Consider the following 25,580-nt stretch of genomic DNA (forward strand, 5'->3'; position numbering starts at 1 on the left):
CCTGGTTTATGGTCCCCTTGGGGATGCCAGCACGTAGGTATGTTTCTATAATAGTGGGTTCTCAGAGCATCTAAGATCCGCAGTTCTTGTCCCTCCCCTTCAGGGCCATGAACCTTTCAGGTTATGTGTAACTGCACAGATAGTAGATAACTCAGGTTAAAAGTATTTGAAAACTTCTACAAGTTAGTTTCCTTTAAATCATACTTCTTGACAGATGTGACTTAAAGGTCTCATTTGTAAAGTTAATCCTATCAGCCTCAAATTATGCCACACTGATTCTGGTACACATTAAGGGCAAACTAAAAAGAAAACCCAAAAACCAAAACAAACAACAAAACAAAAACACACAAACAAAACAAACAGAAACAAAAAATGCAAATAAGTACATAGACTTTATGGGAATATCTCAGGAACTCTGAGGGTTTTAAAAGGTAAATTGGCTTTGATCATACATATATCAGAACATATCTTTGGTATATAAATGGAGAATAAAGTGGAAAAATCTAATAACTTAATAAAGGATAAAGGGGAAAAATCTAATTAATAGATTTTAATTAGATTTAATTAATTAGATTTAATTTTAAAGGTGGAGGAGCGAGATTAATATTTGAGTGCTTGCTACGTGCCCAATACTTTTGTAAACTTTTATAAATTAAATTCCATAAAGAACTGATATGATAGAGTAGCTATTATGCTGTTCATTTTACAGGTGAGTAAACTGTGGCTCTGGGAGGTTTAAGTAATTGCCCCAGGTCACTAGGAGAGTTAAGTAGTAGAGCAAAAAGTCCAGTCAGGTTTGGCTCCAAATCATGGACAAATGACAACTGGCCTTTACCGTTAAAAAGACATTTAGTTAAAAACAAATTTTCAGGATGCACAAAAACAAAATGTTTGGATATCTCTGGTTATTAACCTAGTAAGTAAAGCTAATAAGTAGTTAAGAGTCAGAGACCTGCGTGCAGGTCTTGACTCCTGCACTTCCTACCCGTCACTCTCTGTGCCTCAGTTTCTACATCTGCAAAACAGATCATGACACCATTTGACTTTGCAGTTAAGAATGAAATGAGACAATTTATGTTAAGATCTTAGCCAGGCACTTAGTAGCCACTCAATAAATGGTGATTACTATGAATAAGAAAGGGAAAAATCTAGGTATACTGCATATTGTAGTTGAATGTTATCATGGAATTTATCCACAAAATGCCCCTCGGGATCAAAGAATACTGCGTCAGATTTTCCATAGATCTGATCCGTTACAATGCCTCCCCCCCCATCTCTTTATATGTCGTAGCAAAATAACGGGCGAGTGGGAGTAGTGGATCGATCAGTAGCCGACACACACAGTCACTCACTCACTCCCTTCTCAATCCAATGGTCAGCATAACAGGGGCGTGCAAGAGTGTAAATCACTCCATGCATGGCGGCAGCCTCAGTGCCCCACCTCTCATTCTGGGAGAGAAGACCGTAAGCAAGCCAAGGGATGGGGGTGGGGTAGACGAATGGGGGATCCTGGGAGAACCTATTCGTTTTCTCGGTGCAACTCTCCCCCCCAACCCCCCACCCCCCAGGGATGAGGCGATCCGATCCATGAGGGAGTGGTACCAGAAGTCCAGCAGTGAGGAGCCTCAGGTTAAAAGGGGAGGACCAGGAGACTGAGGGGTGGCAGCATGGGAGGAGGAGCGGGAGAAGGGAAGATAACCCTAGCACCCCCTTCCATACGTACGCGAGTCCCGCTCTGGACCCTGAAACGAAGGGCGGCAGGCTGGAGAACCCCAAGATCTCAGAAGGAGCGCAGGAGTCACCTCAGTCGCGTCCAGCCGAAGTGTGCGTTCCTGCAGCCCGCAGAACCACAACCTATCCCGTGCCTCCTCGAGCGGGTTTGCAGCACGCCGGTCTACGTAACCCCAACCTAGCACGAGCACAAAGCAGATTTCGCCATATTTATTGTGGTCAAGAATGGCGTCTTCGTTCTTTCTCCGGGCTCTTTACCCCGCAAAGGTATAAGACTTTTGAGTCTTTGCTCGTATTTTGAACTCCATAAGAAGCAGGCGAGAAGAGGGCAAAGAGGGGCCGCGACCCATTGACTTGCCAAGAAGCCTAACCCTGCAGTTTGCCCTTACTCAAAATGGCCACCAGCAAAATGGTGCAGTGACGCGAGGAGCGCCGCCCTGGTTGCTAAGGAGACGCGAATACCGGAAATGCGGAATTCGGGGAGGGCTCACGCCAGGGCAGTGGGAGGGAGACTTGGCGTCACAGGTCCTGGTAGGGAAAAAGTCCTCAGGTCCTGGCAGGGGAGCGCTGTGGCGGCGGCAGCCCGGGTTCTAGGCGGCTCTAAGGGGGATGGAGTCACGCGTAGCGGACGCCGGAGCCGGCGAGACCGAGCGAGCTGCGGACGAGGGCCCCGCAAGTTGCGGGGTCGCCCGGGGGCCCACAGTCTCGGCCTCCCTGGGAGTCGCCCGATGGAACCTCCTGCGACAGGTAAGGGGGAGCCCACGCGTCTCACCTTAGCCTCTGGCCACTCCCCTCGCAGCTACCGGGCGCCCGATCGGCCGCTGCTTCCCCTGGCAGCTCGGTCGGTGCCTCCAGGTTTAGCCGAGAGCCACGTGAGAAGCGCCCCGGGGCTTCCCCCGACCATCCCGCCAGAAGGGAGGTTTCAGATGGGGTTGGGCGGGGAGGGGGCAGGCAAGGCTGAGTTTCTAGGAAACTCAAATCGACGTGAAGATGCCCGTCTGGACGTCTGTCCGCAACTGGAACTTTTCTTCTCGCTCAACACCTAGGGACCTCCACGCCCCACCCTGATCTGTGCTTCATTCCTGTTTCTATTTTACTTTCTCAGGTCTCTTTTCCTTGCTTCTTAGCGCCTTGCCTGATTCTAGCTCCCAGCCCGGCCCTAAAGAGGTTCTTGGGAATCCGTGTAAGTTACATGCTTTTGCTGTAGTGAGAAGTGATCGGCGAGTTTCTCGGTGTCGAGGTGGGCTGGTCCGAGTGTGCTGATTTTTTCGTGCCGGCTTCTTGCAGCACTTCATAGTTGCTGGAACTTCATGCGCGTGCAGATTTGACAGATGCCTGAGTTGACAACACTGACTCTCTTGCCAAAGTGCTTGAAGTGAAATGTGTTTATTGTTTTACACACCAGTGTTGTGCCTCTGCCCGAGGTGTCCTGCTGAAAAGTTGACTCGAGGGCACTTTCCATTTCGATGTTTCCTGTTGCATTTCCAGAAGAGTTTCCCATCCCTTGCCAAATTACTTGAGACTGAGCTCTTAGTATTTTGGTGGTGACTTTGCAATTGTTTGTAGTCACTTGCTCATGACAGCCTTCCAGTGCTGTCATGACATAATTCATTAGAGTAAAATAAGATTATTTGTTTAAGCAGATATGTTGAAAGTCTTTCCAGAGCATTAATGATCTGGTTTTGCAAATAACATTACCAATGCCTTGTGCGATAATAAAATGCTTGTCCTCAAAATTCATTGTAGGAACTTTCTGTAGTGAAATAAAGATAGGTTAAAATTGAATTAGTAGAGTGGTAACTTAGGGCCTTAATCAAGCTGTATAGATAGACACACTATTTTTTCTCTTGCTGTTCTATGACATGACTTAAGTGATTTTTGATATTGTAAAAGTCTAGGTGACTAGTGCATATGTTCATTCTGAATTGTTACCAATACAGATCAGAATGAGGTCATCTTTCAGCAATGGCTGCTATTTGAACTCCCCACATTTTGACATTTAATGTTTTAGTATGTGATGTGCCCTCTGCTTAATATTTTTATCTTCTCTACTTGATGAATACTGTTCCTCCTTCAGACCTCATTTCAATCTCCTCTTCTGGGAAGCCTCCCTCAACCCCTCTGGGTTAGACCCTCCCTTTATGCTAGTGGTCAACCTCTTATCACATTGTTTTATGATCATTAGATCAAAGTCTGTCTTTCTCATTAGAATGAGAATTCTCTCTGGGAAAAGAGATTCCCTCCCCCCCCCCAAAAAAAGCTGCAGGTTATTTTCTAATATGTATTTCCTCCTTGTTCTTTAATTTAAAAAAAATGAGCTAAGCTAAGCACCTGGCTTTGATCCCCACCCTTCCATCTATTACCACATATATGACTTGATACAAAGAAATGAAAGGGTTAAGTTGTTAAATGGTGCTTCAGTGAGGTGCTTACTTTTTTTTTTCAAGAAAGAAACCAAAATACACAATGTCAACCAACATCCCTATATCCATACTATACACACACACACCCCACATCTTCTCCAATCACCTATCAGTGAGCACTTAGGTTGCTTCCATACCTTAGCTATTGCAAATAATGTTACAATAAACATTATGGAGCATATAATTTTTTGAGTTGATGGTTTCGTGTTCTTCAAATAGTTGCCTGTTGACTTTCACTGAATGATCACCTTGTTGTCACTGTGAATGTGGGATTTACTAAGCCATAAAAATCTTTTCCATTATTATGTATGCAGTGACTTAAATAAATTTTTACCCCAGTGACTTGTGGTGTCATTACATTGACACCGGCTTTACAACAATTCCTACCAGCAAAAGTTGCAGAAATGTAGTTACTATATCATCTTTGTTTCCTTCAAGTCTCATGTTTGTGCATCTCATTGTCAAAACCTCAATCACATCTGAATCCCTGGCTACTAGGGAGTTCTGGGAAATGTATCTTCTAGCTCTCCAGCTTTATAATATGGGAAGGTATGTTAGAAAAGGAAGTTTGTAACATATGTTTAATGCCAGTCTACCATTTTTCACCAAACAGAGGTATTTTTTTTTTTTTTTTATAGAGGCATGCTTTATTTATTTGTTTGCTGGTTTGTTTGTTTGTTTTGTTTATACATGCACTGGGTACAGTCAGAAGCGCGGGAGGGTGAGAGAATTCACCAGAGCCAGAGCGGGGAGCAGAGCAGGCAGAACGACCGAAGTACACTGCTGAGGGGAGCAGCGGGCGGCAGGAGAGGTCTGCACGCCATGTGGGACCCTCCTCTGGTGGCCGGGGAGCAGCCGGGGATCGAACCGGCGCCGCAGAGGCCGCGCGCAGTTTCGCAACCCAGCGCTCAACCGCTGCGCCACCGGGGAGGCCCCAAACAGAGGTATTAAGGGTTCTGCCTCTGTAGTCAGATTGTCTGGATTTGAACCCTGGATTTGCCTCAGACTAGCTCTCTGACCTTGATCAAATTAACATCCCTTTGCCTCAGTTTCTTCTCTCACGTAATGGATATCTATTCCATAGGGTTACTTGGGGATTAAATGAATAATGTGGTCACATTTTCATTAATTCTTACTTAGACTTCTTGTGTAGTTTGCTGGTGAGCAGTCAAGACCTGGAGTTTTTTTTTGTCGTGATGTTTTTATTTATCACTCCATTTTAAAAACAATTTGAAATATTCAGCCTTTCTTTTTCTTCTTGTATAACTTTGATATTTGTGTTTTTCTAGGAAATTGTCTATTTCATCTAAATTTTCATAAAAATTCCTTTGCCTGTAGGATCTATAGAGATCTATATGTCACATTGCTATTTATACTTCATCATTTTATTAGCTTCATCAAGTATTTATCAGTTTTATTAATCTTTTCAAAGAACACACTTTTGGTATTGTTGATATCTCTCTGCTGCATGTTTGTTTTTTACTTTGTTAACTTATACTCTTTGGGGACTTAATATGCCTTTTCCCTAATTATTGCAGTAGATGCTTAGCTTTCTGATTTTTAGTAATTTTACTGCATTTCATGTTCAAGTGTATTTTTATTACCATTCAGATCAAAATATTTTCCAATTTCTATTGCTTTTCTTTTTTTTTGACACATAGAATACTTAGAAATATATTGCTTAATTCTCAAATATATTTAACTTTTTAGATGCCATTTTATTTACTTTTCATTTGTTTATGACGGGTTTTTTTTTTTAACCTTCAAAACTTTATATTATGGGAAATGTCAAATATATATAAAATTGGAAAGAATAGTATAATAAATAGTATAATAATCACTCAGAAATATATAAGCTTCAACAGCAGTTAACTCCTGATCATCTTTGTTTCATCTCTATTTCCTCATTGTATTCCCCACCCCCCATTATTTTGAAGCAAATTTCAGATGTATCATTTTTTTCTACTAATATTTCAGTATATATGTATTCAAGGTTGTGATACAAATAATAATTACAGGGCCTCCCTGGTGGTTCTGGGGTTGAGCGCAGCGCTGTGAAACTGTCCGCAGCTTCTACAGTGTGGGTTTGATTCCCGGCCAGCCAGGGAGATACCTACATGGTGCAGCAGACCTCTTCTGTCTAACCCGCTGCTCCCTTCAGCAGTGTTTTCAGTCATCTGCCTGTTCTGCTCCCCACTCTGTCTCTGGTGAATTCTCTCACCCTCCCACACCTCTGGCCTATACCCAGTTCTTTGTATGCATAAATAAATAAATCTTTAAAAAATAATAATAATTACAATACCATATCATACCCGGAATAGTTCCTTCATGTCATGAAATATCTGGTCAGTTTCCAAATTTTCCCCATCATCTTTTATTTTTCTTCACAACTGAATTATTTTGAAATGGGATCTGACTAACATTGTTATTGGTGTTATGGGTGATATGTTTCGTAAGACTTTAAACCTAAAGGTTACTTCTGTGTGTCTTTTTCATTGCTTGTCATTTATTTACTTAAGAAACTGGGTTTTTGGTCTTGTGGATTTTCCCCTCATACGAATTTTGCTAATTGCTCTTGATTTAATATAACGTGTTCTCTATTCCTTGTATTTCTTACAAGTTGGTAGATACAGAGAGGCTTGATCAAATTCAGATCTGATGTTTGTTTTATTTAATTGGTTAAGGTGATGTTTTATTTTCATCAGTAATTATAGTCATGCCTGGTTATTTCTCTTTTTGATGATGAATTCATGAGACAATTGAATAATGGTGACATTTTAATTCTGTCATTCCTTATTTATTATGTGAAATACTACTATTAAGAGAAACTTACCCCCATCTTCTATTTGGATAATTTCAGTTACATTTCATATAGGAAAAACAGGTAAATACTTAAGTCTTTTGCATTTACTAGTTTTCAAATGTAATAATTGTGTCACTAGACAAGGGAGGGCACCCTCCAGCAATGCAGGCAGGTAAGTAGGGAGTGACCAACACTGTCCACTGCTCCACCCGCTGGGAATTGGAGGGATGGGCAGAGATGACACACTCCCAAGCCAGGGCATGTGATCGTGAGACCCTCTGGTCAAGACTGAAAAGAGGACTCCACAGACATCGGTGAGGGCAGGCAAGGAGTCTGCATTTATTGACTAACAACAACAACAAAAAAAAAGCAAGAAGTGAAAACTCCAAGAAGACCTCTGGGCATGGGAGAGATTCTCTGAGGTGCCAGGGCTAGGGCCTATATAAGTTAGGAATGGGGTTTGAGAACAAAGGAATTAAACTTTATTGGCTGAGAAAGTAGGAGTGGACTTGGCTTAAGTCCACTAATTGCTGCTAGTTGTGAGCACCCAGCATGGGCATCTCAAGAAGTCTGCGTGCCTGTAGCTCCGGTGTGAACCAGTCTGGTCTCAAGGTCTGTGACTCCCTTTTTCTTTTGGGTTGTTAACTCCCTTTTCCTCATAGCAGCCAACTTGATAAGCTGTGGAAAGATAGTTTAGAAATAGTCAACAGTGAGCCAAGGAAATTTATGGAGCAAGTGTCCCGGTCTAGAATCTTCAGGTTTCTTGGACCTCTTGTTTACCAGCCCATGGGAACAGCAAAATTTTGTCCTTGAGTCCTTGTCGTGTCCTTGTCTCCTTCCTGTCTTAGTTGATTTTCTAGCATCTTTCCATGATAATGAATGAAAAATTAAAAAAAAATACCATTACGAATTAAATGTGTCTCACTCTATTGTGTTTATTATCTTTGATAATGCTCACAATGTCCCATCTTTGGCCAACGGATCCTATTCAAACTGGCTCCTTAATTTTTCTAATGGCTTTCTTGTTCTTTGCATGCAGCATATTCTAGGCTCATCTTGTACAATTTCTTTCACTTCTCCAAATGGGCCTTACTTTATTTTAATAGAAAGTGGTACTTAGAGACAACAATCTAGATGTGAATGCCCTAGTAGCATTTGGTCATTATTTCTAGTCCCTTTCAGTAGTTCAATGTAGGAAATACATGTATAGTTGAAAAAGTGAAATAATTCATTAGCTTATTGTAGTGGCAGGAATGGGCACAGGGCAGGTTTTCTGATCCCATGCAGACTGGGTAAAGGAGGAGTCAGAGTCCTCAGTGGTTTTTTGCAGGTCTTTTATTGGGATTACCAGGTACACAGCAGGCAGGGGTGCTGGGGGGCAGGGGTGCTGGGGGGCAGGGGTGCTGGGGGGCCGGGAGGCTGGCAGGCCTCCCAGCCCCCATCAGGTCTTCACTCTATCTGGGCTCTCCGGCCTTCTCTGCTTCTGCTTCTTTGCTTCTCTCTCGGCTTCTGCTGCTTCTGTTGGCATCCCTGTGACGCTGCCCTTAAATGCCTAGTCTTAGCCCAGGTGAATCCCATCTACCTATGCCCACACCCTACTCCAGGTGCGCCATCAGGCTTGCATTCAGGATCACAAGGATCCATCATCTATCCTGATATTGGGAGGGCAGAAAAGCCTGACATTTTTCCTTACCCTACACTTATATTATACTTTATTAAGATTCAGAGCTACAGAGTTTTGTTTAATTTTATTGAACTCCTTCCTCCTATATTAAACCCAGTTTTCATTAACACCAACAAAATTTATCTTAAAACACACAAACACACATGTGGGCTCAAAATAACACACCTGTCCCTGCCTAACTTTGAAATTAGCATTTACCCCTTAACTTCACAAACTGTTAAAGGTGCTCAGCTTTTTTCTTTTTAAAGCAAAATGAGATGTTTAATTTTTAAAAATATTATGATTAGCTCATGAATACATAATGAAAATTGTCAGGCACTTATATTTTGTTTTCTTTGCAATGAATCAAATTTTCAAAAGCAACAAATGATTAATGCCACATATTAGAAAAGGTTAGAACAGGGCCTCCCTGGTGGCGCAGCGGTTAAGGGCTGGGTTGCGAAGCTGCCCGCAGACTCTGCAGCACCAGTTTGATCCCCAGCCGCCGGGCGAGGGTCCCACGTGGCGCACAGACCTCTTCTGCTGCCCGCTGCACCCGTCAGCAGTGTACTTCATCAGTCTGCCTGCTCTGCTCTCCCCTCTGGCTCTGGTGGATTCTCTCACCCTCCCGCGCTTCTGACTGTGCCCAGTGCTAGTATAAATAAATAAATCTTTTTTTTTTTTTAAAAAGAAAAGGTTAGAACAATATTTTTATCCAATTTCAAGATACATTAATGTCAATAGAAACACTTATTCAGCACTATATAGCAAGGCCTTTCCTGAGTTTCTTTTCTTTTTTTTTGAAATTGGCAAGTGTCCCCACAAGATCAATGATTGTTGCTAATGCCTTCCTCACCTCTAAATTTATCTCCCTTTTGTGCTATTAGACTGGTAAATCTTCACTCTCTTCATTGCTCTCTGATGCCTTCTAGTAGTGTTTTAAAATACTTTGTCTATCTTTTTTACTTGTGCTCAGGGAGATATTGATTTGAATTATCTAACCTGCCATTATTGGAATGAAAACCCCTTTACAACTTAATCTTTGAACTCTGAATTCTATATAATATGACCATAATTTTTGGTTTTATTTCAAAGGTTCTGAAGCAAAAACACTTGGATGATCGTCTGCGACACATATCTGTAAGAAGATTTGAATCATTTAATCTGTTTTCAGTAACAGATGCCAAAAAAAGGGAAACTGAAGAGGAAGTTGGTGCATGGGTCCAATATACCAGTGTCTTCTATCCTGAATACAGTATCTCTTTAAGGTGAAGTTCATTCTAGTTGAGATTTTTTAAAAAAGTATTTGTCCGCTGTAGAATAGAATCTCATTATCCAGTCTGTTGAGTTTGCAGGCAATCTTTATCAGAAGTTAGGTTTTGCAACTTTGTGTTAGGCAATCTGCTGCTTTAACTGGGTCTTGCTATATTCTCAGAACTAAAGAAAAAAAATTCTCAGGAATGTAGTGGCATTTGAGGATAAAGTGGGTTGTGAATCAAAGGGTTCATTTAACCATTCTCTCATAGCATTTGATCATGACAAAAAGCCAAGTTCTTTTTGAGGCAAAGAAAGCTGGACATGAAAATAGAATTTTTCCAAACTACACTTCAAGTAGTAGTTATTTGAAAAATCAAGCTTTGGTATTTTTCCCATTCATGTTTTGTCACTTTCAGAATAGAATCTTAAGAATAGAAGGAGAAAATTCGGCTGAAAACACTGGTATTGTGAGAAACATACAGACTGCTCTGGCTTTAAAAGTCGTTAGAAAAGAGACAAGAGAGTTTCAAACTGAAGTAACAAGATACCATTTTTACTGAATTAATTTTCTCCCACAGTTATAGTCTAGCATGTTGCAATATTACTGTAGGTGTTTGATTTTATAAAATCTGCCTTTTTTGACAAGATTTCACATTTTGAAAGGGAGGGAGGAGCACATTTACAGTTTCTGTAAGAAGAGCAAAAAACATTTTAAGAGGAAATGTGACTGAATAAGGTTTAGGTGAGGCTAGGAATAATTTTAAGGAAAAAAGTTTTCACAAAGGATGTCTATTTATAGTGTGTGTTTCTAGAACTATTTTAGTTTAAAAATCTAAGCTTTAAAAGATACCGTAATAGCTAAAAAATTGGGATTTGGATAAAAATTGACTAGAGTGGGTAAGGAAGAACAATTAGGATCTGGTTTTATAATGCTGCTTTATTGAAAACTCCAAGTAGAAGATAAAAACTTAAGGATTTGTGAGGCTTGCCTATGCATTCATTGTGAAATTCTAATCAGAATCAGCTGCTTCTCATTCTGATAGTGATAATAGTTTAGTTCTTAGGCAGAGAAGAAAAATGCATTAAATGCTTATTATGTGCCAGGTGAGGTGCTTTGCATTTTAATTCATGCAGTCCTCAGAGAACTCTGCAAAGTAAGAATAAAGATGATTAAACAATTGAAAAATAACATCTGTGAGGAAAGGAAAGAAAAGGAGAAACAGAATGATCTAGTCGAGTTCTTTAGATATAAGTTCTAAAACTTCTACATCCATTGGTGACAAGAGGCAATAAGAGTAAAATGTATCAACAGTAATTTCTTGATATCTTCTCTCCCTGGTAAGGGTTAGCTGGAGAGAATGTGAAATCTTTTATCTTCTGTTCTTGAGAGCTTTAGAAATAAGACATGGTTGAAATGGCCCTCATGTAGCAAGAGCCCTGGCTAGAAACTAAATTGAGACTCATTTTTGGAAGTATATGTCTTTGAAGTCTAATTTATGGAGAGAAGACAGGTGACTGTGCTAACTTCTTAGTCACAATGTCTTTCAAGACTTTTCCTCTTTTCTCGTACTAGTTAAGTATCATCCACTTTAGTAGTACAAAAAATAGCAATAGCTTAAACAAACTTATAATGTTTAAATTCATCCATGTCATAGCATGTATCAGTATTTCACTCCTTTTTATGACCAAATAATATTCCATTTTATGGATAATACTTGTAGGGTAAGGAAAAAGTATCAGGCTTTTCTGCCCTCCTGCCATTAGGATAGATGACGGACCCTGTGGTCCTGAATGCATGCCTGATGGCGGGCCCTGGAGTAGGGTGTGGGCATAGGTAGATGGGATTCACCTGGGCTAAGACTGGGCTTTTAAAGGTGGTGTCACGGGGACGCCAGCAGAAGCAAAGAAAAAGCCAAGAACGAATGGAAGCCGAGAAGCGGGAAAGCAGGAGAGCAGAGAAGCAGAGAGAACACGAGAGAAGGCCGGAGAGCCCAGATGGAGTGAAGACTTGCTGGGGGATGGGAGGCCTGCCAGCCTCCCAGCCTCCCCGCCCCACTGCCTGCTGTGTGCCTGGTAAATCCCAATCGAAGCCTGCAAAAGCCACTGGGGGCTCCTTTACCTGGTCTGCTGGATCAGAAAACCTGCACTGAGGGCCTCCCCTGGTGGTGCAGCGGTTGAGCGCTGGGTTGTGAGGCTGCCTGCAGCCTCTGCAGTGCCAGCTTGATCCCAGGCCACCAGCGAGGGTCCCACAAAAAAAAAAAAGAAAACCTGCACTGTGGTCTTCCTGTCCTACAATACTCCATTTTGTTTTATCCATTCATCAGTTGCTTGGCATTTAGGTTGTTTTCACTTCTTAACTATTATGAGTAATACTACAGTAAACATTCATGTGTACATTTTTGTGTGAAAATCTCAATTTTTAAGTCTCTTAGGTATGTATCTGGGAGTGAAATTACTAGATCATGTGGTAACTCTAACTTTTTGAAGGATGGCTAAGTTTTCATAGTGGTTGTACCATTTTATATTCCAACCAGGAATGTATGAGGGTTTCATTTATTCTTCATTGGTTATTTTTCTATTCTTGTTATTAATTATAGTCTAGTGGGTATGAATTATACCAGATTTGATTTCTACTCCTTTAATTATGAATAATATGTTCCATTCTTTTATGTGCTCTTATTGGCCACTTGTGTATCTTCTCTGGAGATATATCTAGTCAAGTCCTTTGCCTATTTTTTTTTTTTTTAAAGATTTATTTATTTATTTATGCAGCACTGGGTACAGTCAGAAGCGCGGGAGGGTGAGAGAATTCACTAGAGCCAGAGGTGGGAGCAGAGCAGGCAGAAGGACCGAAGTACACTGCTAAGGGGAGCAGCGGGCGACAGGAGAGGTCTGTGCACCAATGTGGGACCCTCCTCTGGTGGCCGGGAGCAGCTGGGGATTGAACCGGTGATGCAGAGGCTGTGGGCAGCTTCGCAACCCAGCGCTCAACCGCTGTGTATTTGATGAAGTTCAATTTACTATTTTTTCTTTTACCGTTTTGTGTTTTGGTGTCATATTTAGTGCTGGCTAGTTACTTTTTACCTCTAGTTTCAACCTCTTGATGCCATTAGGTTTCGAATTTTTCATATAATAGTTTTTCCCCCTTCCTCAAATAGTTATCTTCCCCAATTACACAATCTTTACACTGAGGCCATTTTGGCTGAGAAACTCAAAGATTCTCAGTTTTAAGATAATGCTAGATGCTTATGGAAAAAAATGGTTTGCTTTGAGAAGACAACACTGCCTATTGGTAATTTTCTTTTCCATCTTTATTGAGATAATTGACATCTCACAAGATGTAGGTTGTGCAGCGTATTCATTTGATGCAATTAAATGTTGTAAAATGATTATCACCATAGCATTAGCTAACACCTCTATCATATCACATAATTACCATTTCTTTTTTTGGGTGAGAACATTTAAGATGGTTATTGGTAATTAAAAACATGGGAAACAAAGCTGTGGAGTTAGGACAGAGAAGTCAATTTTTTATACCCTGACTATGTTGGCAAAAAATTGTTAAATACTGTAATTAGCAGTATAATGTTAAAAGTGGAATTTGATATGCCCCCTTCCTTGTAGGTATTACTAACCAGCCACATTATCCAGGTAGCACATAGGTAAATAGTTGAAAGATTAAGGGTAGATGAGATCGTATAGAGTTGACATTGAATAAAGTAGATGACTTAGTGAACAACGAATAGTCTTTGTGTTTGAGGCAGTGAAAGGGAACTTGGAGAAAATCAAATGGAATCTTACCATTTTGTGCTCATTGCATTTTTTCTTATTCTCATGCTATTGAAGACAATGATTGTTGACAATACATGAGATGCCATGTTGATATCAGATGCTATGTTTTAGGATTTCTAGACTTCTTGGGTAATTGATTTCATATTTGTCACTTAGAGGTATTGGATTAGCTTTACTGTTTCCCTACCACCTACCCCACTTAAAAATGCCATAGGGTACACTTTCTCTTTCTTGGCTTCAAGATATAATGCTTTCAAGAAGAGACAAGTTTCTGCTTCAGTGATAACTGCAATATTGCAATATAACATTTTTTATTTTGAATAATGCTTTTAACTTTTAAACATGCATTTTACTTCAATTATCCCAGTCTGTTTTTTAGAAATATTTCATTTTGCAAAATACATACATCCTTTTTCTACTCCAGTCTCAGATTTCATTTGAAATGTTTATTTCATCATGCATTGAGAGTGACAGTGTGTGTGTGTGCATGTGCAGGTGCATATGTGCAGGTGCATATGTGCACATAAGAGAGAGAGGGGGAGAGAGAGAGACATGAGAGGATGTCATTATTAAAACTAAGCCATAAAGCAATTTAACTTTTAAGATTTATCCTAAGGAAATAATCAGAAATGGACTCAATGATAGTTCTACAAGAATATCCATTGCAAGACTATGCAAAATAATACAAAACTAGGCACAATCTAAAAATCCAACATAAGGTGTTTTTTCAGGATATTATGGTATAAGCAACCATTCTTTGAACTACTTGGTAGCCATTCAAGTCATATTGCAGGAGAATGCTTGAAGTGGGAAACCATTTATAACACATTAAATATAAAACCACAAATTGCAAAACAGTAAGGCACTGTCCTCTCAGTTATTTAATGAAAGGTAAGTGAGCATGGAATAAAATTTGAAGGCTGTGTTTCAAAATATTAACTGTGGGTGTCTTTACATAATAAGATCATTAGTATTTTTTTCTTTAAGGAACCATGTTTTGTTTTTATATTTAAGTAGATTTTTGAGTTCTTTGTTGTATTGCTGATCATTTTAATAGGTTCCCCTTGCAATTACTGTTAAATACTTCATTCAACTCTTACTTACATGTCTATGTAGCTTTGCATGTTAGATAAATAACCTGTACCTAGAATCTTATATGTCTAGAGAAGAACTCAGATGCATTGTGTTATGATGAAAATTTGGTTATAATTTTATTTCCTTAGATGATGACACTGTTGAACCCAATGCTTATTAGGCCACTGATGATTGCAGATGACCTGTTGCAATCTCACTTAATCTATCAAAGAACTGAGTCTATCTGATAGAAATAGGTTTTTTTTCTGAAAGGGTTTTACAGTTTTATTTACAGTTTTATTTTCTTGCAATGTGTATTAGTTTGCTAGGTCTTGCCCCCAAATGCCATGGACTTGGTGTCTAAATAATAAGTTAATTTTCTCACAGTTTTAGGTCCAGAAATCTGAGATCAAGGTGTTACAGGTTTGGTTTCTTAGGTCTCTCCCTGTGACTTGCTCCCTTTTCACGTGGCTGTCCCTCTGTGCACATGGCCCCTTATTTCTGTGTATCCTCATCTCCTTTTCTTATAAAGACACCAGTCATATTGGATTGGAGCCCACCCAGATTTTAACTTAATTACCTCTTAAAAGGCCATTTCTCCAAATACAGTGACATTCTTAGTTACTGGAGATTACCGCTTCAAGTGAATTTTGGGGGAGACACAATTCAGTCTATAACATTATGTATTGTCTTAAGTTTTAATGACAAAGTCAAAGTTGCATTGATGAACTAAATTATATATATTATGTGTGATATGTAATGTGTATTGATGGTTTCATAACATCTTAAAGCACTACCTCTAAGTTTATGGGTGAGAATGTAGCAGAGTATAGCTGCATTAACAACAATTATCACTACTGGAAAAGTAAACTCTAGACCTATTAAAAGTTGGGGCCACACTAGCTCACTCTATGCACAAAAATTAACTCAAAATGGATTAAAGATTTGGATGTAAAGCCTAAAAACATAAAACACTCTATGACATTAACTTCGGTGATGTCTTTGGGACTTGACTATAATAGCAAGGAAAACAAGAGCAAGAATGAATAGAGCTTCCTCAAACAAAAAACTCCTGCACAGGGAAAGAAAATACCTTCAAAATGAAAAAATATCCTACAAATGGGAGAAAATATTTGCGTAACTTACATCTGACAAGGGCCTAATATCTAAGACCTGCAAGAAATACAGTTCAACAACAACCAAAAAAGCACAAAGAACCCAGTCATAAGATGGGCAAGACAAACAGAAACTTCTCAAAGAAGACATTCGATGACTAACAGGCATGTGAAAAAACGTTCATCTTCCCTTATCAGGGAAATGCACATTGAAACCACAATGAGATATTTCATGTCTATGAGAATTGTACACATCAAGACCAGCAACAACACATTTTGACAAGGATGTGGAGAAAAAGGAACCCTTGTATCCTGTTGGTTGGTGGGAATGTAGACTGGTCCAGATCCTATGGAAAACAGTATGGGAGTTTCTCAAAATATTGAAAAATAGATGTACCATATAATCCAGCAATTCTGTTCTTTGTTATCTAGTAGCAGAATGCAAAAACACCAATTCAAAGGAATATGTATACTTCTATGTTCATTGCAGCACTATTTACTATAGCCAAGGTATGGAAACAACCTAAGTGTCCAAGGACAGATAAATAGCTTAAGAAGATATATGCAACAGAAGACTACTCAGTAATAAAAAAGATAAAATCTTACCATTTGTGACAAATTGGATGGAACTGAGGTGATTGTGCTAAGAAAAGTAAGTACAAGGAGAACGACATACCACATAATTTCACGTATATGTGGAGTAAAAAAAAAAAAGCACAAAGAAACAGACAAAATTAAAAAATCAAACAACCCCTACCCCTTAAAATGTGTAGAATTGTGTCTACCAGGAGAGGCAGGTGGGGAGGGGAGGAGAGAGAAGATGAGGCCCAGGGGAATGTGGTGGAGGAGTATTGGAGCTTCAATGGTAGGTGTGGTGTGGTAACATACATCTGAGCAGGTGTGAACCTTTACCCTAAAATGTATACAGTGTTGTAAGCCAATGTTACACCTTAAGCCAAAAATAAGGTTTTAAAAAAAGCTGGGTCTATTTGAATATGAAGAATAGTATCTTTTATAAGTATTAATAAAATACCAGTAATATTTAAATAGCTGTCAAATGAAGAGATTAGAATTAAAGAGAGTAGATTAAAGTTAGTGGGCAAAAGATAAAAAAAACACTATCCCCTGACATTTAGAATTCCGTGTAGATGGAAGGTATTAACCTGAATATTGGTTATTTCTTTGTGACTGAAGTTCTGAATTTGTTGGACTGTTATATGGGAAATTTATGTTTTATTGAGTGTGGTTCTGGAGGTTGATTGGAGATCAACTGGAGGTTGAACTGGAGGTTCTGGAGGTTGATTTGGAGATTCTCTAAAGTGGCAAAGTTTTAATGTTTTTTAAAAGGTTAATTATTTACCTTCATATCGCTAAACAACTTAAAAATCTAGATGAATCATTAAGAAATGTCAGTGCATTCAATATTTTTTTTAAAAGATTTATTTATTTATGCATACAAGAACTGGGATACAGGCCAGAGGTGCGGGGGGTGAGAGGATTCAACCAGAGACAGAGTGGGGAGCAGAACAGGCAGACTGACCGAAATGCACTGCTGAGGGGAGCAGCGGGCAAGTCAGGAGAGGTCTGCTGTGCCATGTGGGTATCTCCCTGGCCAGTGGGGATCAAACCCGTGCTGCAGAGTCTGCAGATAGCTTCACAGTGCAGTGCTTATTAATCCCTTGCACCACCAGGGAGGCCCTGTATTAAATATTCTGAGGACTGTATTCAGTTCTTTCTTTTCCTTCTCCCTCTAGTGGGCAGAAAATATTTAAAAATATAGCATAGAAGGGTTTGTTAGTGTTGTGTATATCACAATGCACAGTCTCAGCTTAAAAAAAAAATTGTTAATATTTCAGAATCATTAAAGAAAATGCTTTATTACTTTTCTAGGCATAATGGTGGACCTTTGAATGTTGAAGATGTTCTTACCAGCTTTGACAACACAGGAAATGTTTGTAAGTTACATGTTCATTTTATAGAAATATTTTTAGTGTTTTAAAAAATGAATTCATAATTGGTGTATTTTTTCCTTATTAATGTTTATTATACTGACCAATGCATGTATTTGTGTGCATGTGTGCGCATGTGTAGTAGAAACTCTTATTGTTTATAGCTGCAAAATAAGTCTCATACAAGATACAACTACAAATGGGATCAGGCTTTACACATTGAAGGGGGGGTGTGTGTGTGTGTGTAGTAGAATGTATGTCAGGGGGATCCTGAGACTCCCCAGTACTATCCCTTTTGTTTCTCTTTCCAGTTTGAACTCAGTTGAATAGAGGGGCTGTCTCTTCCTTTTGTTGCTGTTTTGGGTGCTTTTCCTCTTTGCTGCTTCTTTCACTACAGAATAAACCGAGAACATACTTTCCTTGCTGCTAATATACTTTAATAGCAGAATGTCTTTGTTTTAGGCAATATTATAATATTATAGAATATATTTTCTTTTCATCTAAGCATCTGATTTCTGCACTGAGAAAATTATTTAAATGAGTAAAATTAAAGTGTTATGAAAGAAATCAGACAAGAATAACTTTACGTCACTGTATTAAACAACATACCATTATAGGAGTATGTACTCCTTCATATGTATTGTATAGGATATTTCTCATAAGATAGTGAATTATCAATGAAATATGGCTATTTTAACTCTCATACTTTTTTTTCTCAAAGGAAATTTCAGAATGGTAACTGCTTATTGTCTGAACTAAAAACCTTCTTTGCTGAGTTAGGACTACTTTATCAAAAGTTCTCTTATTTAAGATCTTTGTAGAGGAATGCCCAGCAATAAGCAGGCAATAGTTTTCTTCTTTGGCACACATTATGGCAAGCTTCTGATTATATAGAAAAATGTTTATATATTTTTCACTAAGGAATCCATAAATATCCTAAAATTGTTCTAAAGGATTTAAAATATAGGTTTAAGATGTGCCTTTTAGTTTCCATAAGCTGGCACTTGTCGAATTCTTTCTCACTTGGGCACAAGACATTTTTTAAGGGCATTAAGAACTGAGCAAGGGATAGTCATGGTGGTTGAGGAGACCTGTTCTTTAGTTCTGAGGTAATGTTAAATATCATTAAGTCAGCTTATGCACACATAATTTGGGAATATCATGGAATGTTTAATATGAAATTTTGGATTTAGTAATATAAAGATTAAGTATTCCCAGTGGCTCAGTATGAAATAGGGCCACTAGCTGGCAGCATTATGTAAAATAAAAGTATTTTCCTGAGGGTCTGAGCTATTATTTTATATATGAATAACTATTATATTCTTCTCTAACACTTTCCCTGTCACCTTGTTCCTTCCCATTTCACCATCTACTTGTTGCATTGGCAAATGGAGGAATTGCATAGTAAAAGTATTTTTTTTGGTGTCTGTTGTTTTGTAGAAATTATTTAGAATGAGACCCATGCATATTTGGCTCTGAAATTCATCTTGAGCAGTTTATAAGATTTCTATGAGTGTGAATATTTTTCACCTCTTAGAACTAGATATACTAGATAGCTATAACTATGTAGTACAAAATGGATAACTAGGTAGAAAATGGATAACACTGTATTCTTAATAGTTGATACTCAATAAACAATAGCTATTTACTAGCTATTGTTAGCTAAAACTTATTTCAGTTTTTTTCTAGTAATGAAGGTGCTATTATTAAGAGTTATTCTGATGGTTGCAAATCAACTCTTTTGATTGAACCAACAGAGCAGGAAAAATAGATCAAATTACCAAAATAGTAATCTATTACAATGTGTTGTGTTTTTTTTATATATATATATATATACATATATATATATATAGTGTTATACACATTGTCTTAAACCTGAATATATTGCCAAGTAATAGAAGTGGTGACAAAAATAAGATATGTTAATGCATGTAGTAGGGTGTAGCTTTTGTATTACATTCCTTTCATTTTACAAGAAAAACCTATACTGATTTTATTTAATGATAAATTGGTAAATTCCTACTCCAATAATGTAAATATTAAAATTTTAATTTTAATATGATTTTTGCCAATGCTTACAGTGATTTTTCACTTAATAGCCTCAAATGTTTAATTTTGATTTTGCCCAAGTTTGGAGTAGAAAGCCCAGCAGAGGGCACCACAATCAAAAGTCTTTCTCAGCCCAGTATAATTAGAATGAATAAATAACTGTACTCTTTCATCATGTAAGTATATATTCTTAAACATAGCCATTTGATTTATTTCTGATATTTTTGACATATTCAGCAGTTAATTAATATGAAAGATTTTCCTTACTGATTTTTAAATTCACTTTGTTTTGAATACCAAATTTTTTTTAATTCTGACTTTAAATAAAGGGATATTTTTGGTGTTATTAATGTTGATAGAGAGCAGAAGTTCTATATAATAGTATAAGTTCCCAAACCACCCAATGGTAGTACCGTGATAGTACAATGAAGGACACTTAGAATGAGAAAAATTTCTAATACTATGAGAAAACCAGTAGATGGAATTATCCATTTATTAAGGAATTAATTTCAATGTTAATGTAACTTTCTGATAATAGAAAAAAAAACAGTTAAATTATTTTAGAGCAGAGACAACCTAATATGTGTATACTTAGTAAGCAAAATATATTCATTGTTTAGGAGAAACATTAATATCAATTTTAAGTTAATTTAAAAAATCAAGTAATAATTTTATTCATTGTGGATATTCAAGATCAGTCTTATTTCCTGAATTTGTTTTCATGTTCTGATCAAAAAGTTATGGAAAAATCTTTAATTTCAGAAAATAAAATCACTAGCTTCTTCCTGATAGATTAGAAAAATATTCTTTACATTTACCTTTATTATTCAGAATATTTTGTGTTTGCACATGTATGATTTGTAAGGTATTTTATATTTTTGAGCTATCCTTTTACTGTTTGAATTCCTTTGACTATATTAGGAAGAAATTAAAATGAATGACACATAGTCTTTTCTACATAATGATTCGTTGCTGTGTAGAATTTGACTCCAGTTTTCTTTTTATTGATATTTGCTATTGTGGAAGACATGACTTTGAAAGTCAAACTCCCTTTTTGTTTACCTCTAATTAGGGGCAGGTATACATACTTCTTTCTTTGAGTTCTATTACTTGAAAACCTACTTTGATAATATCAAAGTTGCTCTGTGTAGAGGTTGTGTCTGCTATTGATTTATCATGCCTGAAAAGAAATGCCATCAAGCTACCTAGGGAAAAGTACGGGATGACATCCTTCACTTCAGACGAGGTGCTGGCTGCTCCTGTGTTTCATGTAACATGTCACTCAGATACCTGGGGTAGCAAGGGAGTGCTCTGCAAGAACGACAGCAGATTTCTTGCTTCTGTGTTCTCTGTGGGCAGTCTCCCTTCCAGCCTGCCCCTGACTCCTAATCAGAGAAGCCCCATCATGCTCTGTGTCTTGCAAAAAACCATGTGCTCTTTCTCCAAAGTCGTCTCTTTGCTTTTACTGGAATGGAATTTTAAAAATAGGATTCTCTTTGGGGCTGATACAATTTGACTGTTATAGCATATATTAATAACAACTATTTGGTATTTGTAAAATCTTCAGTGCTTGGGGATAAAATCACTTCATTTGTGCTTTTTTTTTTAGCACATTATCTTTCATATAACAGTATGAACATAAGTTAATACTTCTCATATAATTTATTGCATGCAATATATACAATATAATGTGTGTAAGCCTTTAATGGATAAGAAATTGATAGTTATTACATATTGTTGCAGTAATCTGTGTGAATCAGGATACGTAGCTAACAGTGAAGTTGAAATGTGGGGAATGTATTGGTAAGACCCTTTCTGACATTCTTTGAAAAAGTTTTTTTTCCCCTCTTGGTTGGGCTTTCATGATAGGAAAGCCTATGTTAGTTGGTGTCTCATGGTCTCTTGGAGAAATTTGTAGACCCTCTGCTTTATATATTCTTGCCTGTGACAGTGGTCACCCACCCCATAATCTGATGCTCAGATTATGATAATTATCCCCTGTGATAAGACAGACCTGGAATTTAAAAATACACAACTTTTGGATCCTTCCTATTTGTATGATAGTGGGACCTGTTCTGTGATATATCCATACTGATCTCTTTCTGATTCATAATTGATTTTTACTTAAGGAAAATTCTTATTAAAACATATTTTCTCTTTCTACCAAAATTTGGGAAATCAAAGGTAACTGTCTCTTAGGAAATATAGTCTAAATTTTTATTTTTTATTATTACAGTTATTTATTTTTTATTGTTACTTAAGGTCCACAACATTGGTAGAAGTTCAAAGTTTCAGCAATGTCAGTCTGGATATAAATATTTTCCTCATTTAAATAAAATGTATGTGTATAGGTATATAATGCATATTTGTGTGCCTGTCTGTGTCTTTTTTTTTTTTTTTTTTTGTGGGACCCTCGCCCGTGGCCGGGGAATGAGCCGGTGCTGCAGAGGCTGCGGGCAGCCTCGCAGCCCAGCGCTCAACCGCTGCGCCACCAGGGGAGGCCCTGGCCCTGTCTGTGTCTATTTCTATAGCTATCTATAAGGTAGTTGACTAAAAAAATGAGAAATTTAGGCTTTTATGGATAATTACTCAATTTTTAATTTGGGGTCATGGAAAGATCATGGAATATGAAGCTCAAATTTTTGTTCTTCTTTTGCTAGCTGTATAATCATAGGCAAGCTTTCAACAATCTTACCAAAATTGCTTAAGAAGTAATAACTATCTTATAGAGTGGTGAACATAGCATTAGATGATGTGAAAGCACTATATAAACTGAAAATAATCTTTGTGTTAGTTTTTATTGCTAGTATTCATATTATCTGCCTCATTTACTCTTCTCGGACCTTTTCAATACCTTTGATATTGGAAAATAGCAAGATCAGAAATATTTTTGGTGTGTGCTATCCTGTTTTAATATTTTGCATTATTTTATTACATAAAACAGCACAAAGTTATGCAATTACAATAGTATGGCACTAATACAGAAATACATATATAAAATCAGTGTTTTAGGATAGATGGTTCAGAAAGATGTGAATGTTGTAATTTATCACATGATGAAAATGGAACTTTAGCAAAAGAGGAAAGAATGGATTCTTCAATAAATGCTATTGGAATCAATGACTGGGAAGTCAGAAAAAATAACAAAGTTGACTCTCTCCTTTAAACTATATACCAAATAAATTTAAGATGGATTAAATATTTAATTATTTAGGTATTTCAGATAAGTAATTTTTTAATATTAAAATAAAGAAGGCTTCTCTAAGTATGACACAAACCCTAGGAATTGAAAGAATAGATTTACGAAATATTTAGTTACTTTATTTAAAAAGTGTCCAAAAAGGTAAAAAACTAATGACTTCCTGATAACTGGTAATTATTACTTATGACATATATGTAGACGAAGACGTATTCTCTTTATTGTGTAAAGAGTTTCTAGGATGCACTAGCAAAAACAAACTGCAGATCTCTAGAAAAAAAAGACAAAATAGCCATAAATTAGGAAGCCATAAATTAGAAATACCAGTGTTCTATAAGCACATCAAGGGGTCTTTTTACTAAAAATGAGTAATGAGTCATTAAGTACAATTTAAAAAGTGAGATAATTTTTGTTTATCAAATTGGCAAAGATAAGAGAAGATAAGTAATAATCAGTGAGTTGTGGGGCGCTGGGCATTCTCATCTGATGTTGGCAGGAAGGTAAATTGATTCTACTTTTCTGGAGCTAGCCTGGCAATATCTTCAATAATCTTCAGTCTATCATTTGACTGATTATTCCTTTTCTAAGAAAATGAAGAAACCAGTATGCAAGGCTGGAATGTAAAGGGATCATCTTAGTATAATGAATAACAGGAAAACCATGAATCTTTAATGTTAGGTGACTGCTTAATTATTGGTACTCCATGATATGAGATATTATGTAGCTGTTCAGGATCTCTAAAACATATCAGGTTAACAAATTGCTAAAAGGAGTATCTTACTTCTATAAAATATCCCATTAAGTATGAGTATAGGTATGTATATACATGGAACTGTGCCTTAATTTTAGTGTTTTGTTGGGGTGTAAGGGTTTTGGATAATTAGCACTTTCTTCTTTATACTTTTTTGGGTACTTTAAAATTTTATGGCATGTATGAACTTCTAACTGGAAAAAGTAATGTTATTTTCATTTTGAAAATTACCTACTTCTTAACTTCCAAATTGGGTATTAAATTTTTTTAACTGAAAGCTGTGATAAAATCTCAAATTGCTTAGGACAGCACTGTGAAAAAAGGGAACAATTCATTTTACCAGTGAAAACATATAAAATATTTTGTTTTTAAATTGCACTTTTCTCCAAGGAGCTCAGAGCTACAGCATGTTAGGTGTTAATGTATTAGTCTCCCAATACACTTATAAGATAAGAAATCAGAGACTAAATCATTCTGTCCCCATCTTGAATGGGGTGGGGGGTAGGAAAAAGAGGTTAAAAACTCAGTCAGTAGCAGAATATTGACTTTAGACATAGATAATTTCTAAGTTCTATTGAAAAATAAATTTTAAGGTTCAGTGCATTGTGCATTATATGGTTAGTATATGTGGGTCAGAAGCCCTGAATCTAGGGGACCCTAGTGCTGGGGGGGGAAGGGTGGTTTAAACAGTATTGATATTGGGTTTGACTCATAGTTCCTATTGAGGATCACAGTGTGCGTATAGTCTTTGTTGGAAAGACTTCTGAAGGGTAGGTCAGAAAATATTTCTACAGGGCAGGGTAGATCCTTAAACGGTCGTTTTCCTTGCCATGTGTCTCCAAGTGTCTCGCTTCTTGAGCTTCACACCCGGCAGTGCAATTTTCCCTTTTGATGCAATATTGGGTAAGAATGCTCCTAAGCTGTAAACAGGGTCCCACACATTTGTTATTACTATTTGTCAGGGAAGGAACATTTGGAAGATGTCTCTCTTTAATTAATTTTGAAACTTTTTATTAGAAATTGAAAAATTAAGACATTGTAATAGTTCTCTTTGCTAACAGGAAGTGCTGCTATTGTGAGGAAAGACAAGCACTGTAATTCTTTATAGATTCATGGCAGGTATTAATGCTTAATCAGAACATTAATACTGGAAGGTAGTTCATGTTTTTGTCATAAACCTGCTAGTTTTTCCTTTAACTATTTGAAAGGCTGTTCCTAATTTAGGTGCCTCCAAGATTTCACAGTAGACTCACCAAACAAATCTTTTCTTTGAGCAAATTCAGGGTAGTCCTTTCTTTATCTTTTCTTAAATAGCTACAATTTTTTTTGCATTTCCTATAGTAGTTATCTGAAATTTTCTGGGTATTATTACCATTTAATCATAACTTTGCAAGAGGTGAGGAAAGTGATGCTCAGATTATGATAATTAAAAAATGAAAACCTGGTAAGTGGCCAAACAGGAACTTATAACTGTTCCAGTATATTTTTTGAAGGCAAGATATTCCCTGTATGGCAGGAGATGAATTTTAAAGGTTCATGGAAGAAACTGAACCTAAAGGTGATAACTTGGAGTGCTAGAAAATAACTTTGGCAGAGGGAAAATAATTCTGTCCAGTGGACTGTGTCTCCAAGTAGACTGATTAAAGGTCACTGGAAAATGAGCTCTCTAGGGTTTCTGAAAGGAAGTTGAAAATCTAATGGAATGGGGATTTGGGGAATGAGAATAGGGGAGGAAGATGCCTTTTCTCTTAATAATCTAAAACCAAATGTGAGT

General features: G+C 37.4%; 1 protein-coding gene across 1 annotated transcript in view; it reads left to right on the plus strand.

The window, feature by feature from the left end:
- Positions 1–2,172: 2,172 nt before the first annotated feature.
- CAMKMT (calmodulin-lysine N-methyltransferase) overlaps positions 2,173–25,580 on the plus strand; it is a gene marked incomplete at its 3' end in the record, with an annotated part of 302,677 nt that continues 279,269 nt past the window's right edge. The window contains exons 1-3 of the mRNA XM_084234492.1: positions 2,173–2,478; positions 9,716–9,888; positions 17,749–17,813. Of these exons, the coding sequence (XP_084090618.1) occupies positions 2,341–2,478; positions 9,716–9,888; positions 17,749–17,813 (376 nt within the window). The 5' untranslated portion in view covers positions 2,173–2,340. The remainder of the gene's footprint in view (positions 2,479–9,715; positions 9,889–17,748; positions 17,814–25,580) is intronic.

The sequence above is a fragment of the Talpa europaea genome, assembly GCF_964194135.1.
Source record: "Talpa europaea genome assembly, chromosome: 6".
Taxonomy (NCBI): domain Eukaryota; kingdom Metazoa; phylum Chordata; class Mammalia; order Eulipotyphla; family Talpidae; genus Talpa; species Talpa europaea.